General features: G+C 35.2%; 1 protein-coding gene across 1 annotated transcript in view; it reads right to left on the bottom strand.

The window, feature by feature from the left end:
* Nucleotides 1-17705, bottom strand: part of ASCC3 (activating signal cointegrator 1 complex subunit 3) — a 246623-nt gene that overhangs the window by 190256 nt on the left and 38662 nt on the right. The window contains exon 8 of the mRNA XM_027731475.2: nt 217-417. Within this exon, the coding sequence (XP_027587276.1) occupies nt 217-417 (201 nt within the window). The remainder of the gene's footprint in view (nt 1-216; nt 418-17705) is intronic.

Below are 17705 nucleotides of genomic sequence, written 5' to 3'. Positions count from 1 at the left end.
ATGCATTTTCATAGCTTTTTACTCTCATAATAAGATTTTTAGAACACAAATAAGAATAGCTTTAACAATAACAAAGTAAATCAAAACTAGCTTTATCTTTAACTTGGAAAAGTGTAATATCCTTGAAAACTTCCTAATTTCATACTCCATGTATAACATATAATGGGCTTTACCTCACAAGTTAAAAAGATGTTATTTGGTTCATTAGACTCCTACCTTAAACTCATCCTTTTTAATAACACCATGCTGGACATGCTGGCGAATTTCATGAAGGATTGTCAGCATGGCAATGTTAGTCTTCCCAGCTCCAGTGGGGGCACAGATTAGCATGTTCTCATTTGTGTTGTAGGCAGTCTCAAAAACTATAGACTGGATTCGGTTTAGTCTTTTCATGCCTTTAAAAGCAAGTTGTCCAATCTGTTAAAACAAACAACATGTATATTCTGGATTTTTGTATACATTTACGTATATATGTGTGTGTGTGTGTCTATCTATACATACATTAATCATAAGAAAAAGAACATATGGAAAGCAAACTTAGGATACTTGTCTATCTATGTATTATTTCAAGTTTTTTTATTCTGAGACTATCACTTCTATCCAACTCTAATATCAAATCCATCAGGAAAATAAAATATAGCATACTATCTCACCATTTATTTTTTTTAGTCAAGAGTTTGATCAAAATGAATATACAGTAAAATACTGAGCTATTAATAATTAAACATCAGTAAAACAGCATTAATAAGAATAGAACAATATCTTTAAATCTAAGATGACAAACTATGAATACTCTAATATAAGAAAAGGCAGCATTACACAGGAACTTGCTGAAAAAATAGATGATTAAAAAAATTATTTATCATTAATTTTGCACAATAAAGTTCAATTTTGGAAACAGACGCACAAATTCAGTACCAACTTTCTTTCGCTTCTGACAAAATCTCCATCTTGCAACTGTTCATGTTCAGACCTTTCTCCAACAATATTTACAACAAGCTGCAGCTACCAAAAGGAACATGAAACTTATATATGGGGTCCCAAAAAAGCTTTGAGAATGTTTAAAAAAACTAAATTATATAGATAATACAGGAAATTATGGTTATTAGAGTTTAATGCATGTTTAAATCTTCAGAAGTACAAATAATCAATTATAAAAATACTTTCCTCCTCTTGGTCTCTCTAAAAAATGACATTTTCACAAGGAAAGAACCACTGTAGATAGACCATTACAATTTCTGCATTTGAAGATTATAAAACCTTTGCAACTGAAGAACAGACCCTTAAGATATAAAATTAATTTTCTAATAAACTTACCTTTTCTTACTTACTTTTTACAGATTTTTAAAATAGACTGCAGAACACATAATTATTTCCTTTCTACAGATTTAATTACCTGCGCTGCTTCTACTACAAAGCATGAAAGGTATCTTACTGATATTTCTGATTATTATAATTTTTACTTTAATTGTAGGAAACCACAAAAGTACAGTAATGAACAGGTCTGAAAGTATCTTCTGAAAATCTCCTTTTCCATTATTCTGGGTGCTTTAATTAATTTATAGACATTTTCTATGGTAATAGCCCCTCCAATACCAAATACTCTTTCCAGTGCCTTTCAATACTAAGCAAATTATTTGAGCAGGACTTAATTTGCATTACTCCTCAAATAATGCAAGCTTAGGAATGAAGGCTTCATCAGCTATTTAAATAAAATACTTTATTTAATTTTGTGACAAACAACACTAGGTCTATCATTTTACTGCAGCTTCCCAGTAGTAGCCTCACTACTGAGATACAAAATATAAATTTAGGTTAATACATCAATTCCACAATACTTGACAATTCCCTACTTTTAAATTTATAGGAATTATGTACTTAATAACTAGCCAACTGTAGTTTTATTCTAGATTACTTTGAACATGAAAAAACAACATTCATTGATATAGAAGTCAATGAAAATGCTATGTAATCAACACACTATTTCTTTTTGAAAAATCTGCTTTTCAATTTAACAGTACCTTTGTCTCAGTAAAGCTTTCAAGTTGAAAACTTCTTGTGGCACTCTTAAAAAACAAGTACTACTCAAACCATAAATTTCATTTGTATTGACAAATCTCAAAATATCCAAATATCTGTTTCAAACTGGTAAGTGCCTTTGGTGAAGAAAAAAAAAAGTATCTACTGCAAATACTTCATGTACTTTTAATCAAGTTTCTTCAATTTTTAGTGGCTGAATTTCAGGATTATAACAGTTTTCACTATTAGTGTTCTAGCACAGTTTATTCTTCATGCAAGACTGCAGTGAGGAAAGCTTATTTGTTTTGCACCAAGTTTTATATACATAATATAAATATAAATATATATATACATAATGTTCTAATACATACTTGGTGTGTCATCTTCAAAATTCATTTCACCTTCATGAATGAGACTATTATAAAGTGTTAATGGGCTTCCCAGAGACCTGCTGATTATGTTGGTGCTATCGGGGTTCAATCAGCTATTTTTATGGCCTCCTTAGCCATTTTAGGTTTCTAATTTGCCTGTATTTCATTTTGAGATTTCTTGCCAGGTCCTTGTAATTGGTTATATTTGTCCTTTTCCCTCCCATTCCCTCTAGTTGGTTTTACAAACTATTATAAACACCATATAAAGTTCACACTGATTTACACTATTTACAGTGTTTATTAATAAAGGATGTATAGAGAGAAAGTCAAAAATACAACTGGTGGTTACGGAATTGAGCTAACAAAACACTACATTGCACAACATGCATATTATATAAAGAAGTAGGTTTTTAACAAAAGCAGAAACATTGCTGTCCAAATGAAGTCCAGTGTAAGTAGCTTCAGAATTAAATAACAGAAATTTTTCCCAATCACATATTTGAATATGTATGGCTTTACACACACAGGTCACCTTACAGTTGTGTGATTGTTAACACCCTTAAATATGCCCTTACATTATCATTACTACTGCCTGTAGGAATATACGGTTCCAGCTTCTCTTAAACTTTAAAAGTGTACAGTGTAAAACATCTTTTTCCTCTACATTTAGCAGAAATTATATATATTATAGCCCTAGACCATGCAATTCTAAGCAAAGATCCAGAAATATTCAGAAAAATAAAAATATTTTCCTGTTCTCTTTTCCCATTTAAAATACTAACACCAGGGATCAAGACTGACTTGGTAAGTAGCAATAAACAAACAGATGCTCCAGAAGAACCAGAGGAAGTTGCGTAACAAGATAGAAAAATGGACCTCAGCCTGCTTTCTGGAAAGACGCTAAGCCTACTGAAACAGGATTACAAGTGAAATAAAGATTAATTAAAAAATAAAATCCATAAAAGCCTGGTTAAAAACTAAAAATAATTTTTTTTTAATAATAGTATTCTGACCAGAATCTAGACTTTCATTCAACACACTATTAATTTCCAAGCAGTCACTGACAAATCAATATGCAACATTCAAAATCACAATACAGTCAATGCATAATATTCTTTGAACGTTAACTCTGCAGGAACATATTAAGGATTAAAAAATCTCCAAGAGAAAGGAATTCCCAAGGAAAAAAGTATCCTAAGGTTTCTTCAAACCAACGTCTCATTTGGTTGAAAAAATATTAAAGAATACCTTTCCCCTAAATTGTATTTTATTCCAAACAGTGAGCAGAAGCGCATAATCCAAACCCAGCAGTTTTTCCTGTAAAAATCAGTAAGGTAGCATACAAAAATGCAACAGTATGCTCAGAACTTCCCAGATTTACAAAGGCACTGGAAGATCTGCTTTTTTAACTTGGTATTTGCACAAACTACCTATTTTAAAAGCTGAAAACAACCGTCTGGCATATTAACATCAGTCAAGACTTCTACAGACCAATTCTTTTTCAGATAAACTAATGAAATCTCTTTTTGCTTAAAGAACTGGTAGCCACTGGATGGCAGAATGTGTTTTTTACTAAAAGTAAGATGCAACATTCTTCAGCTTTCTATTCCAAAGCTGATTTATCCCTAGAATTCAACAGAAACCATAGAAATTTTAAGCAGAATACAATCTAAGTGCTATTCTCAACAAAGAGAATTTCATGCCTAAGATGGTGCCATTTTTACATAAGCATGAATCAATGCGAAAGGCCACTGAGAAGCAACTCTTTACATAAACCAGATGATACTCAAGGCAGCTCCAGTGTGAATGTATAAACCCCCTGTTTTTACTTTGGTAAGCTTTATGATTCTTTCCCATGGAATTTATTGTTACAACTAATGCATTTACGAATAAATGAGATTACATCTAGTGAAGGTATTCTAAATTAGGCATTTCATTAAAAAGATATTTGTGTGTTGGTGCTCTAACAGCAATTTAAAAATAGGATAAAATTGTTTAAGTCATTAAAGTAACATTCGTGAATGAGCCCATATGATTCAGTCTGCAAGCAAGCTACACAAGCTCTTTAGACAGAGTTTTAGTCATGCAATTCATTAGCCAGACCTTGTAGTTCTACAGAGTTCAATAAATACAAAGAAGATACTAATTTTTTTCACAAGACCCACCTGTGAAACCTGCTGTGTTCTCTATCTGGTCTATAGCACTCTCCCTCACCCAAAACAAGAGAGTACTAATTACAAGTTCCACTAAAAGCTGAGATCTTCTTTCACTCTCCAGATCACTTAATGCATTAGACTCATGGACAGAAACAGCTTGTCAGGTGCAATTAACCCCAGTATCACAAGTTTTCACTTTGTGGCCCAATGTGCTTTAAAGTTAACTTCAAGGTACGATGCCAGCATTTTAGTGGCAGCTTCTATATTCAGTATTGCTGTGCACAGACAGAGCATAGTATCTCTTACCTAATCTACCCAGAAAAACTCTCAATATAACCATGTTTAATTAGTAATTTGTCCAGACAATACATTTGAATATTATGTCCCTTAGATACGTGGACATTCTCTTTATACTCCTCATTCCAAAAGAGATTTTGTCCTGTCCACGATATTTTTACCAGTTTTCATGTAATACTAGACAAATTTTCTCATTATCTGAAATCAAGAAATGTTAGTCATCTATATTAATTTCCATAGCATGAGACCACCCAACCCAAATGTTCAATAATGACTTCTTCTGTCATAGTAGAACAAAGTAATAAGATTACTACCAATTTATCTTAGAGATAATTCACTGCACTCATAAACAAAGGTCAAGCTTTCAACATTTTCCCTGCTCATTGGCTTAATTTTAGTGTAGATTTATTTTATTCAAAGCACCTTATATATCTCAGGTGCGACAAATCCAATTCTGCAGTCAGCTGTTCTGCTGCACTTTCAGTAAAAAAGGTAATTGATCTAACTAGTAATAGCATGACTAATCCATGCTTTTTTACAGAAAATCCAATCCAAAATTCAGGATACAAAGTTCTGATGTCCCTTGGTCTTACACATAAATAATCTCTAGGTCATGTTTCCCCTTTGTTGTACTTTAGAAAGTTGTTGGTTAAAACATCTATCTATACATACTCATATATACACACAAATATATGTTTTAATATGTATCTTTATACACATACACATTTTAAAAAATACACTCTCACTATCCTTTCAAATTATGAACATTTAGTAGTCCTCCCTGCTTTCCAGTTATCCATCTGTACACTGAAAGCACTTCTGTGCCGGTGTAAATCCTATTTTGTTACTGAAGGTACATGCAGAAATAAACATCAATGCTATACCTGGGGACTTTCACAGTTTCCCTCTCCTGATGATGCTTTTCATATTCTGCTGCTTCCATGAAAAAGTGGTAGCTCATAAGATTTAGGAACAAAAGTAAATAAAAATATAACTATATAACTAGCATAAAGGTAAAATTATTATTGCATTATCTAAGAGAACTATTTGAGGATATAATTTCCTACCTGCCCCAAAGACTGAAATGTGTTCTTTCAAAGTGCACATATACAGTTTAAGCAAAGGCTCATAACATGTAAAAGAAAAACTGCATGATGTTTGGATCTGCTCCATTTAGCACCAAATCATATCAGTGAGATTTTATTGGACTTAGGGGGACAATTTTTACAGGAACAAGTAGCACACAAAAAGATATGAAAATTATACAAGCATACCAAATAGAGCTTATGATTGGCTTTAGGCCATAGCCAGCATTACAGTTTCCTGAAGTAACTACAAATTATGTCTCATCCAAAGGGTAGTACCTGAAGAGTTATGTGCTATAAAGGAAGCTTGAGGTAAAATACATTATATGCAAGTAACAAAAGGCACCAGAGAACCAGCAGCTGGTTTCAAAGCTGTATGTGCTACAAGTGACTAGACTAGAACTAAAAGCAATTCTTGCATGGTATGGGCTATCTATGTCACTATTAGCAGCAATCACAGAATCATTTAGTTTGGAGTTCACCTCATCTAGTTCACCCCTCTGATCAAAGTTGGATCAGCTACACCTGTGCACTTGTGTTTAACTACCAGCAAGGATGGAGACTCCACAGCCTTTCTGGGCAGGGCATAACAGTGTCTGACCACCTCACAGTAAAAAATTAATTTTGTGAGTTCAGATGAAATTTCATGTGTTTTAATTTGTGCCCATTGCCTCTGCTGCTGTCACTGAGCACCACGGATGACAGACTGGCTCCCACTTTGTTAATCATTCTCACATCAGGTATTTGTATACACTTGTCAGATGCCCCCTGAGCCTTCTCTTCTCTAGCTCTTTCAGACTCACCTCACATGAAAGATGCTCCAGTCCCTTAATTAGATTAAGAAGAAAGTACTAGAAATGACAGATAATGAATCATAAGGATAAAATTATACCCTGACATCCTACAGAACATAGAATCGCAGCCCATATAAGACTTCTTTGAATGTTTTTTAATTTGAATTAAACATCATCCTTTAGAAAACTACGGAGTCTTGTTTATAAACTTATCACCACATTCATTGATCATTGCAGTAGATATTTAAGTAGCAGTAGCCATCAGAAACCAAGAAAATTTCCATACTTTCAAGTTATATTAGTGTCATTAAACTCAAACAAACACTGCAAAATTATTGTACATTCTGACAGAGTACACATGAGTAAAAAAGTATCCTGAGGGAAAAAGTATATATATGTGTATAAATGTATTTTTATTATATATGAAAGGATCACCTGTGCTTAAAGTTACCATAACACAAAAACTATGAAAATAATTACAATTTTATTTGGGTAATGCTGCTTCTAAAGCCCGGTTAAACATTTCCTCTCCAGACTTCCAAACCTCATATTTGCCAAAACAATTGAACAATTATTTTACTCACTTAGTTCTCAGAAATGTCAAAATTCTGGACAGCTCATAACAATGAGTGCTCTTCAACAAACTCTCATTAAAGAAGAACCAGACTCTATACAGAGAAGTTCAGAACAATCCCATTAAAAAACAAATTGCAGTGAAATCTAGTAGTATAATACTCTCCAACCAACTATGGAAACATAGTCACTCCTTGAAAAAAACAGCCAGTTAAAAAAAATAAAAATCAAAGAATAAAAAGCTTCCATCTCTGGGGGTTTTTTTGTTTGTTTGTTCGGTTGGTTTTTTTTAATCGTAAGTCCTACCCTCTGCTCTCTTGAAGAAAGAAGAAAGATCTATTCAAAATCAAAAGTTTTCAGGGAAAATATTTACCTTCATATATGACAGCTAAGAGTTTACATGCCTAAAGCAATTTCAAGAAAAATCCTTCTAAGTCTATAGATACATTGTCACCAACTTTATATGAAGTATTTCTTGATGAATGACACTATACAAATAGTTATTTGTATAGTCAGCAGTCATATCTTTTCTAGACTTCTGAATTATTCAACCACTTGTATTAAAAATACAACATTGAAAAACACTTTCTCATTCAATGTATAGATTTAACTCAAAGACTTCCCCATGTATAGACCCCAAATCAGTTTGATGGAAATGACAGGACAGCACTGTAGCTCCAAGCTTTCACTGCTCTGAGTTAGAACACTGAAACAGCTTGGGGGATCTCCTCCCCTCACTGAGAGAATTGTTTTGTTTTCCTCAGCCTAGTTATAATGTGACAAAAGATTATAGACAGAGTGATTATACCCTCTGGTGACTTGATTTAAGGAAATGGATATTAAAGTGTTTCAGAAAGATTTTTCCATAAAAGCAACTATTTCTACAGCACAACAAATATACATGAATTTTGGCATCCAAATAGACACACAGGCAAGATTCTGATTTCAGCAACACTATTTAAACTCAAAAGCATCTGATGTCAAGAGAATTATTCCAGATTATAGCAATGAAATGGAGATCAAAACATAGCCTCCTCTTACAGCTTTCTGATGCCATTTGTGAATTACACACAAAAATTACCTTGAACTAATGCAGCCGAAGCAAAATTGGCAACAGTTGTGGCATTTCCTAATAACCTCAGAAGTTAAAATCTTATGAGGATAGAAGGATTTGAGTTTATTTGATCACATTTTATCCATATTAAATGTAACCAAAGTAAAAAAGCATTTCTTCCTCATAAAATTTAAGACTATCTTAATGCTGTGCAAAGCTACGATCATGGGAGAGTCAAATACACAAAACTCTACAGATCTGAAAGCATTTTAAATGTTCTGGACTGCTGTGTATTGACATCTCCACTAACACTATTTCCCTGACTTTTCCAGATGCAGTAATGAGGAAACTGATATTTATATGGCCACAGCATATTATTCTTCAGGTTGTGGTGTTTTGGTTTTTTTTTTAATGCAGAGAATGCTCTCATAATTTCTTACGGTTGTATACAACTAGTTATGCTGATGGCATATTGCTTTGGTAATATATTCCCCTGGGAAAACACAGTGTGTCCCTAAGAGCGAAAAAAAAATCATCACTGTTAGATTCACATTGACTCAAAAAGTAACTGTAATAAAAGAGTTAATACAGAAAACCCTTTCCTAGTTGTTCAAGAATACAGACACCGCAATACAAAGGGAGAAACCCAACAAATAATAAGGAAGGATAAAGACATCGAGAAAACAACTATATAAGTATTGGCCATTGTTGAAAAGAAAAGTTAGTCTACCAACATGAAGCATAAAAACTGAAGCCCATTTTTGTAACCAAAATGTATGGTTTTAGCTAACTTTTCCCAAGTAAAGAGATTATATGATATGATATGATAAGAAGTACACACAAACTACTTTTTCAAAATTGAATTCCTGTATGAATTGCCATTTCTTAACTAGTTTGAAGAATTTTGAAACAACTGCATCATATCAAAAGAGATTTATTTTTCCTTCTATATTCTTGTTGCAGTTTTGAAAGAATATGTCAATACTAACACAAAAAAATATTTCTAAGCAGTAAGTGGGCTACTTAACATGTGGGCTACTGCAACTAGACTAGACAGATAACTGGAAAATTTAGAAGAGACAGAGAATACTGACAGAAGACAGCAAATAATTTTTGGCCAAACCTCAAAAATAGCAACAATGAGGAAGAGACAAGACATCAGACAAAAGGCATCAAAGTCCTAACCCTCACATTTCACACAAATTTATGTGAATGGATGAGGTATGGCTCAGAATAAAGACACAAAACTTTCTGAAGGACTGCATCTGGGCATTTGCATTCATCGATTCTCATGATTTAGATTAATGGAAAATTAAGACACCGCAAACTACAGAATCAAAAAATGAAAAAGCTGATGGAGAAGATAGTTTTTATGTTGCAAATAGCACTACAGATTTAACAAAGCTTTCACACGTACTTTGAAAAGGATATGTACTGCAGGTTACACCTCGACCAGACTTTTTGTTTCCACAGAATCACATAATCACAGAATGGGTAAAGTTGGAAGGGACCACAGTGGCTCATCTGGTCCAGCTTCCCTGCTCAAGCAGAGTTGTCCTAGAGCCCATTGCACAGAATTGCATCCAGACGGTTCTTGAGTATCTGCAGTGAGGAGAGTCTAAACCTCTCTGGGCAATCTGTTCCAATGCTCAGTTACAGTAAAGAAGTTCTTCCTCATATTCAGGTGGAAGTTCCTGTGCAACAGTTTCTGCCCATTGCCTCTTGTCCTATCGCTTGCCACCACTGAGAAAAGCCTGGCTCCATCCTCCTGACACCTTCCCTTCAGATATTCCCTTCAGACTCTCAGTTGTCTTTATAGTTTTGCTCCTATAGTAGCTATTAATATGCAAAACAGTCTTTTTTTTCTGATGTAAGCAAATTATTGATGGAAAAATTGAGAAGCTTTCTTACTTAAATGATAATATTTGAAAACAAGACAGAAGTCTCTACCTTAGGAGTGTGCATGGCAGAAGAGACAGTCTTCCATTTAGCAGTGCAGAAGAACAAAGGTCCACAGGTGTCAAAAGCAAGGAGAAGACTCAGAAACACAGAAAATTAACTCCAACACAGTCTCAGATGACTCAGATAAAATCCCCATCCTTTTCAGATTCAGGGAACACAGCAGAGAGGTAGGAATATTTGAATGTAAGTTTCCTTCATTATATTATTTTTTACAATAAGCAATTCTTATGAATGACTAAATAAAATCATCTTCCTCTATATTTTAAGGCAAATAAAAAGTTCTTTTTCCCTTCTCCTGATTAATTCCCAACAAGTTACAGAAGAAGGAAATGGTTTCTATTATTGCCATTGTTATAAGCATAATTATTATTATCTAAGGCCTAATTATTTATTAATATGAAAACTAAAAATAACTCCACTCTTATTTGATATGTCCAATTCCAAGATTAAGTGGCAGCATAATTTCAATTTTCCAATTAGAATTCAGAAAAATTGTTTTGTTAGAATAAGATACAAAAAACACACAAAAAACGGTTTCTAGCTTTAAAAGACTTTACATTAATTTTTGCTCCCTATTGTTCTGCAGACTCAAACAACTAGTCTTAAAAAGTTTAAAAGTTCCACTTTATTAGCAGTTACTATGTGCTCTTGAGGTTAACGGAAACTGCAAGTCTGAGCTGAACAGCCCATCAGTTATAAAGTCAATCTTTTAGTCATATAGCTCCTCTGTCCCAAAATCTTTTAAAAACATTTAAAACTATTTGGTGATTTCTAACTGAATCCCTTGATGAGCCATTTCAGTCCCATTTCTGTCACTGAAAGACACAGGACATTCTTATCAAGCATAAGAGATTCATGTCTCAAGAAGCACTCTGAAACTTGTGCTAATTCAAGACAAACATTAAAGTCAGATAAACTTTAATATGACTAAAATATTTTGAGGGAGAGTTAATCTTTTAAATGTTACAGCATATGAGAATTAGCATACACTTCCCTCATCTTTGAAAATTCTCACTTTGCGATTACATGTCTTAAAAATGGAAAACAATTTTGGTCTTCAGTATAATTTTAATTAGAATTTCAAATACTATCCTGTATTTCACTTTAAATGAAGACCAAATACTCCTAAGAATGAAAGCCTGCCTTCAGGTATGCTATCAAAGTAAAGCAGACTACTGCATTCTTCCACACCCGTACTATGAAATTCCACTGAGAAATGGTTATTCCCTGAACAGGATGCAGCAGAAGCACATTATTCACTCTCCAGTCTTAATTATCAAAACGACTAGAACTACTTTGAGTTGTTTTAATTAAAAACTTTACAGATCTCTGCATGTGCTTTATACCAATAGTCTGTATTCAGTCAATGACATAAATGTGACTCCCTAAAGAATGAAAAATTAACACTTAACAAGTTGTTTTCTTAATTTAAATATTTCACTTATTATGATCATTTAATGAGGCCAAAAAACATAACAGCTGCAAAGTCGCCAGGTAGATATAATTGGATTTCAAATATTACAGTGATTAAGTACAAGACGAAAAGAATGCTGTGAGCCAGAAAGCTGGATTTTTTTTTGAGCTGCATGCAGCTGCTGTGGAAGAGCATGTCTACCTGAAACGTCTCTTGGATTTTTATTAGTCATTGATTTTACTCTACAAAATTTAATACATATAAGTTTTTAAGAGCAGGGCAACATTTCATATTATTATATAGTTTTGAAGTACAGATATATTTTGGTATTTTTTAAATTAATTCAAAATTTTTAATTAATTAAAAATTATTTTAAATTAATTAATTCAATACTATTTTATGCATGCAAAGGCATCAGTTCTAACTGCTCATGTAGAAATGAATATTAATGTAGAAGCCACTTCAGGATAATGTTTTCAAACTATTTACTTTAGCTTGCCCTTAACATACGACAAGTTATTTCTTTCGACAAAACCTAAAGAAGGCAGAAAAACTTACAGAATGCACTAAAATGTAATTATAGTTGAAATTAGTAATAATTTTAACACATCAAGTAAAAATGAAAGAATGGCAAACAGAAGAATATTCCCAGAGGAATCACTATTGCTGTCATAATCTTTCTAACAGCTCCATTTTCTTCTCTATTTCTGTTAATTTCACACTTCTGCTACCCAAGACAGTACTGGTTTACAATATAGATGTTAAATGACTTTTTCCTAAATTTTACAGGAGAAAACTACAAACACAGTCAGTATTTTTTTCTACAAGAACAGAGCTATTTTGTTCTCCAAATCCCAGCTAAATCAGCAGCATTCACAGACGTTTTCCTACCACAGGAAAATAAAATGTAGGTGAAGGCTGATGAACTTATGTGGTACAGTCACCAATGTATGAGAGCAATAATGGAATCATAGAATCATAGAATCAGCTGGGTTGGAAGGGACCTCCGAGATCATCAAGTCCAACCCTTGATCCACTACCTCTGCGGTTGCTAGAGCATGGCACTAAGTGCCACATCCAGTTTCTTCTTAAAAACCTCCAAGGATGGAGAATCCATCACTTCCCTGGGTAGCCCATTCCAATGTCTGATCACCCTCTCTGTAAAGAAATTCTTTCTAATATCTAACCTAAACCTCCCCTGGCACAACTTGAGACCATGCCCTCTTGTCTTGCTGATAGTTGCCTGGGAGAAGAGACCAACCCCCACCTGGCTACAACCTCCTTTCAGGGAGTTGTAGAGGGTGATGAGGTCTCCCCTGAGCCTCCTCTTTTCCAGGCTGAACAGCCCCAGCTCCCTCAGCCTCTCCTCATAGGACTTGTGCTTGAGTCCCTTCACCAGCCTAGTTGTCCTCCTCTGGACCTGCTCCAGGACCTCAATATCCTTCCTGAACTGAGGGGCCCAGAACTGGACACAGCACTCCAGGTGTGGCCTCACCAACGCTGAGTACAGGGGAAGAATCACTTCCCTGGTCCTGTTGGCCACACTGTTCCTGATCCAGGCCAGGATGCCATTGGCCTTCTTGGCCACCTGGGCACACTGCTGGCTCATGTTCAGCTTCCTGTCAATCCAAACTCCCAGGTCCCTTTCTGCCTGGCTGCTCTCCAACCACTCTGTGCCCAGCCTGTAGCACTGCAGGGGGTTGTTGTGGCCAAAGTGCAGGACTCGGCACTTGGCCTTGTTGAACCTCATCCCGTTGGAATCAGCCCAACTCTCCAGTCTGTCCAGGTCCCTCTGCAGAGCCCTCCTGCCTTCCAGCTGATCGACACTCCCCCCCAGCTTAGTATCATCGGCTAATTTCCTGATGGTGGACTCAACCCCCTCATCTAAATCATCAAATAAAGATATTAAACAGAACTGGGCCCAACACTGATCCATAGGGGACACCACTAGTGACTGGCTGCCAACTGGATGCAGCCCCGTTCACCACCACTCTCTGGGCCCAGCCCTCCAGCCAGTTCCTAACCCAGCACAGAGTGCCCCTGTCCAAGCCGTGGGCTGCCAGCTTTTCCAAGAGTGTGCTGTGGGAGACGGTGTCAAAGACCTTGCTGAAGTCCAGGTAGACACATCCACAGTCTTCCCCTCATCCACCAGGCGGGTCACCTGATCATGAAAAGAGATCAGGTTGGTCAGACAGGACCTGTCCTTCCTAAACCCGTGCTGGCTGGGTCTGATCCCTTGTCCATCCTGTAGGTGCTGTGTGATTGCACTCAGGATGATCTGCTCCATAACCTTGCCAGGCACTGAGGTCAGGCTGACGGGCCTGTAGTTTCCCAGGTCCTCCTTCTGGCCCTTTTTGTGGATTGGTGTGACATTCGCCAATTTCTAATCATCTGGGACCTCCCCAGCGAGTCAGGACTGTTCGTAGATAATGGAGAGAGGCTTGGCGAGCTCTTCTGCCAGCTCCCTCATCACCCTTGGGTGGATCTCATCTGGTCCCATAGACCTGTGGGGATCCAAGCAGCTCAGTAGGTCCCGAAGTGTTTCCAGTTTAAAAGTTTAAGTATCAAAAGACAGAAAGTAGAATGGTTTTAAAATACGTTTGGAATATTTGTCTAATGACTTCTGATTTTAAAACGTACTTTTGATTGTGCCATACCATCAACAATGAATTAAATATGCTACAATGCAAAAAGAAACATAGTCTCACAAATCCCCCTGAGATCCATCTCTCAAACTAAGTCAAACAAAAGTTGAAAACCTCCTCTTTGGTTGAATAATCTCTTCCAGACTGGCTGCATCTTTTACACTTAGTGTAGCTGAGACTTCTAGCTGCCATATCTGGGTTTGTTTTTTATTAAAACAAGAACCTAAATTAGTTATGAGAATGAGAAGGTTGCTCAAAACTGGTGCTTTTCTGCACAAAAAAAACCTCAGCCTTTTTTTTTTTTTTTTTTTTTTTTTAAGTATTCAGAAGTAGTTTCATTGGATGAATCTTTACCCAAATTAAAATCCTGACAGGTAGAAGCAGGTGCTTTGTTAGATTACTTCTAGGTACAGGCAGATGCATCTACTCCCACAGTAGCTCAGCAGGTGATTTTCAGCAGCTGGTGCCCTTTACTGGTTTGCCTTTGTAAGTGTTCCCATCAGATTTTCAACCATTTCAGAGGCAGCACTACACAAAATACACACTCTTGGCAGGTGTGTAGAAAACGAAACAGGCTTAACGTTTTATTCAAATCAGATGCAGTCAATTTTCCCTCATGTTAATACTAAAAAGTGCATTTCCCTATTCATATTTGCAATGAATTTCCCTATTCATACTTGCATGAAAAGGAGCAACCAAATAATTGTAAGAATATATAACTTTCATATGGTAGTATCTACTAAATATCTCAAAGCAATTTTTGCTTAGTATATCATAGACAGCCATGTGGTTTAAAGAACAGACTAAAAGAAAGTAAGTCCTCTATACTTTCTAGTACAGATAATGTTGCTATTAGACTTGGACCCATATTGTCAATTAATTGTTTTTTTAAACTTATACTGCCCATGAAGAGATAACTCAGATTTTACAGTGCTCTTTTCAATAAAAAAAAGGCTGCACATTACTAGTACTTAGAATAAACAGTCTCTCTAACTGAGATCTGTTTAAGTTTCAATTACAACCTCAGTAATGAAAGGACATTTGAAAACATTATTTTATATTCACATGGATTTTTTCTTGCTTTATCGACATTTATCAGTGTTTTTTGCATGTAGTCAATAATAACAAGACCCTAAAAATAAAAGCGTGCATAAAAACACAGTCCAGACTGACACAACAAAGAGCATATTTACCAGTTTATCATAGCATCCTTGCCACACTCAACATCTCCAGTGTCTTAAACATGGCTTGTTCATGTAACACAGCCATAAGACTTCTAAGATGCTAAAAGGCTCTTGTTATGCGTATGTAAACAAATAAGCCAACAACAAAACCAGATAAAGCTATTATGTATTATACAGTATACTATCCTAATAGCATTTAGAAAGTGATTTTTAAAAAGAAAAGACATAACCCTTGTTAATCTTAAAAATATTACAAGCACAAGACCACAAAAGGTCTTGAACTAAACTGCACATGACACTAGGACAAAGGAAACTTAAAGAATAAATGATCAGACTGCATTCTAAGCATTCAATTTTAAGACACTACAAGACAGAGGAAGGCATTAGGTCACAGCTGAAAAGCAAGGAGAAGCCTGTTGGTCAAAAAGAAAAAGATAATTTTTCACCTCTGTAAAAAGTAATCTGAAAAATTTGTGTAGATGAGCTAAGGCAGCACATACTGCAAAGGAAACCTTCATTCAGCCTGATTCTAAAAGGATCAAACTTGCCCAATGTCAACTCAAAGCAAATAAACCTGTTGTCAGCCTACCAAAAGACAGGTTTATGACAGAGGTAGAGAGAGAACACTATTCTGGAATAAGAAAAAAGTTACATTGCAAATTGCTGTGTTGGTTGCTTTTTTAAGTCAGAGACGCGTTGTACAAGATGGAAATGTGGATGCAAATGGTTATCTATGAATTTCTCCAATAATCCTGGTAAACCAAAACTTTAAGAAAGTATCTGCAATACTTCCCCGTTCTTATGGGACAATAATAAAAGCTTGTCTTCCCTGTACTTTTCTGGGGAATATTCTTCCAATTTGTATAAAAATAATCTGCTTTTAAATCGTCACATTACAGTGCTTCGATCCACAACATCATACCAAAAACGAAAGCCGCATCATATAAACAGGCCAAGGAGAATGTAGTTTGAACAAGTACAGGCTTACATCTGACCAATTATATAATGTCTAGATCCAAAACTCATGTGAGACATGATGTATTTGCTTCCTTTACCTTCATTCCTCCCCATTCCAAAACAGGTGAACTATGGTATTACTTTCACAATGGTGGATTGACACATATTGTTTCAGTATGTATGGGCTGCTGCTCACTGAAAGCTGCCTTTTGCTCTTCATAGAATCTGACATAAGATCATGCATCAGTTCTCATCTCTCTCCAATTATTCATCATCATCCCCTCTTTTTTGCATCTTACATACATCTGTATAAGGGACACAGATTGGCTTGAATGTCTTTTTTGCATACAAATTTTTTTTTTTTTGTTTAAAAATGAAATAGTAAAACCCTGGCAAGCTGAGGAGACAAAGAGGAGGATATATGAAATAGTGGTCTGTTAAAACTGTTACTGTCTTTTTTAAGTCCATGATAATGTTGAACTGAGAACAGACAAGGCAAAGATTCCAGAGAAGTCACACCTGCCTAACACAGAGATGCTTCAGAATAAATAATTTCAATTTCTCATCTTGGGTTAAGAGACAGGTCCTCTCAAAGACTATAATAGTATCAAACACATCTTTTTGCTGAGTCAAAAAACTCACAGTTTTCAAATTCTAAGGGTACTACCAGATAGCACTGCATTTCAAAATATTATTTTTAAATAATTATAGAAAGTAACAAAATAAAATGCTTTGGAGGAAACTCATGAAATGGCTAAAAGATGAACATATCCAGTACTATGTTCAGCTCTTAAAAACTAGCACATACCTGGGATGTGTACCTCGGGAAAAGAAGTTGTCTTATGAGTTTTGTCAGAAAACAAAATGTCAATCTCTATTTCTTGCTTTCTTATTTTTAGAATAGCCTTGATATCGCTATCTCTAATGACACTTTAATTTATTTTTGTTTTTTACTATCACTACTTTAAAAAAGAAAATCATTATCCTCAGTATACCTCTTTTGAGATAGTTCATTCTTTTCTCTCATTTCAGCACTAGCATAAGCTCTTATTCTGATGTTCTAGGAAACCAGTTTTATATATTTTGATACGAACTTCAGAGATGCAAAAATACTGTCGTATCAGGAGAAAGCAGATATAGGTGGAACCATGTTAGAAACAATAATCTCAGATTACTGAAAAAATTATCCATTTG

The sequence above is a fragment of the Pipra filicauda genome, unplaced genomic scaffold (genome assembly GCF_003945595.2).
Source record: "Pipra filicauda isolate LSUMZ 115617 unplaced genomic scaffold, ASM394559v2 scaffold128_size5466820_pilon, whole genome shotgun sequence".
NCBI classification, from domain to species: Eukaryota; Metazoa; Chordata; class Aves; order Passeriformes; family Pipridae; genus Pipra; species Pipra filicauda.
This window is presented reverse-complemented; position numbering and strand designations above follow the sequence as displayed.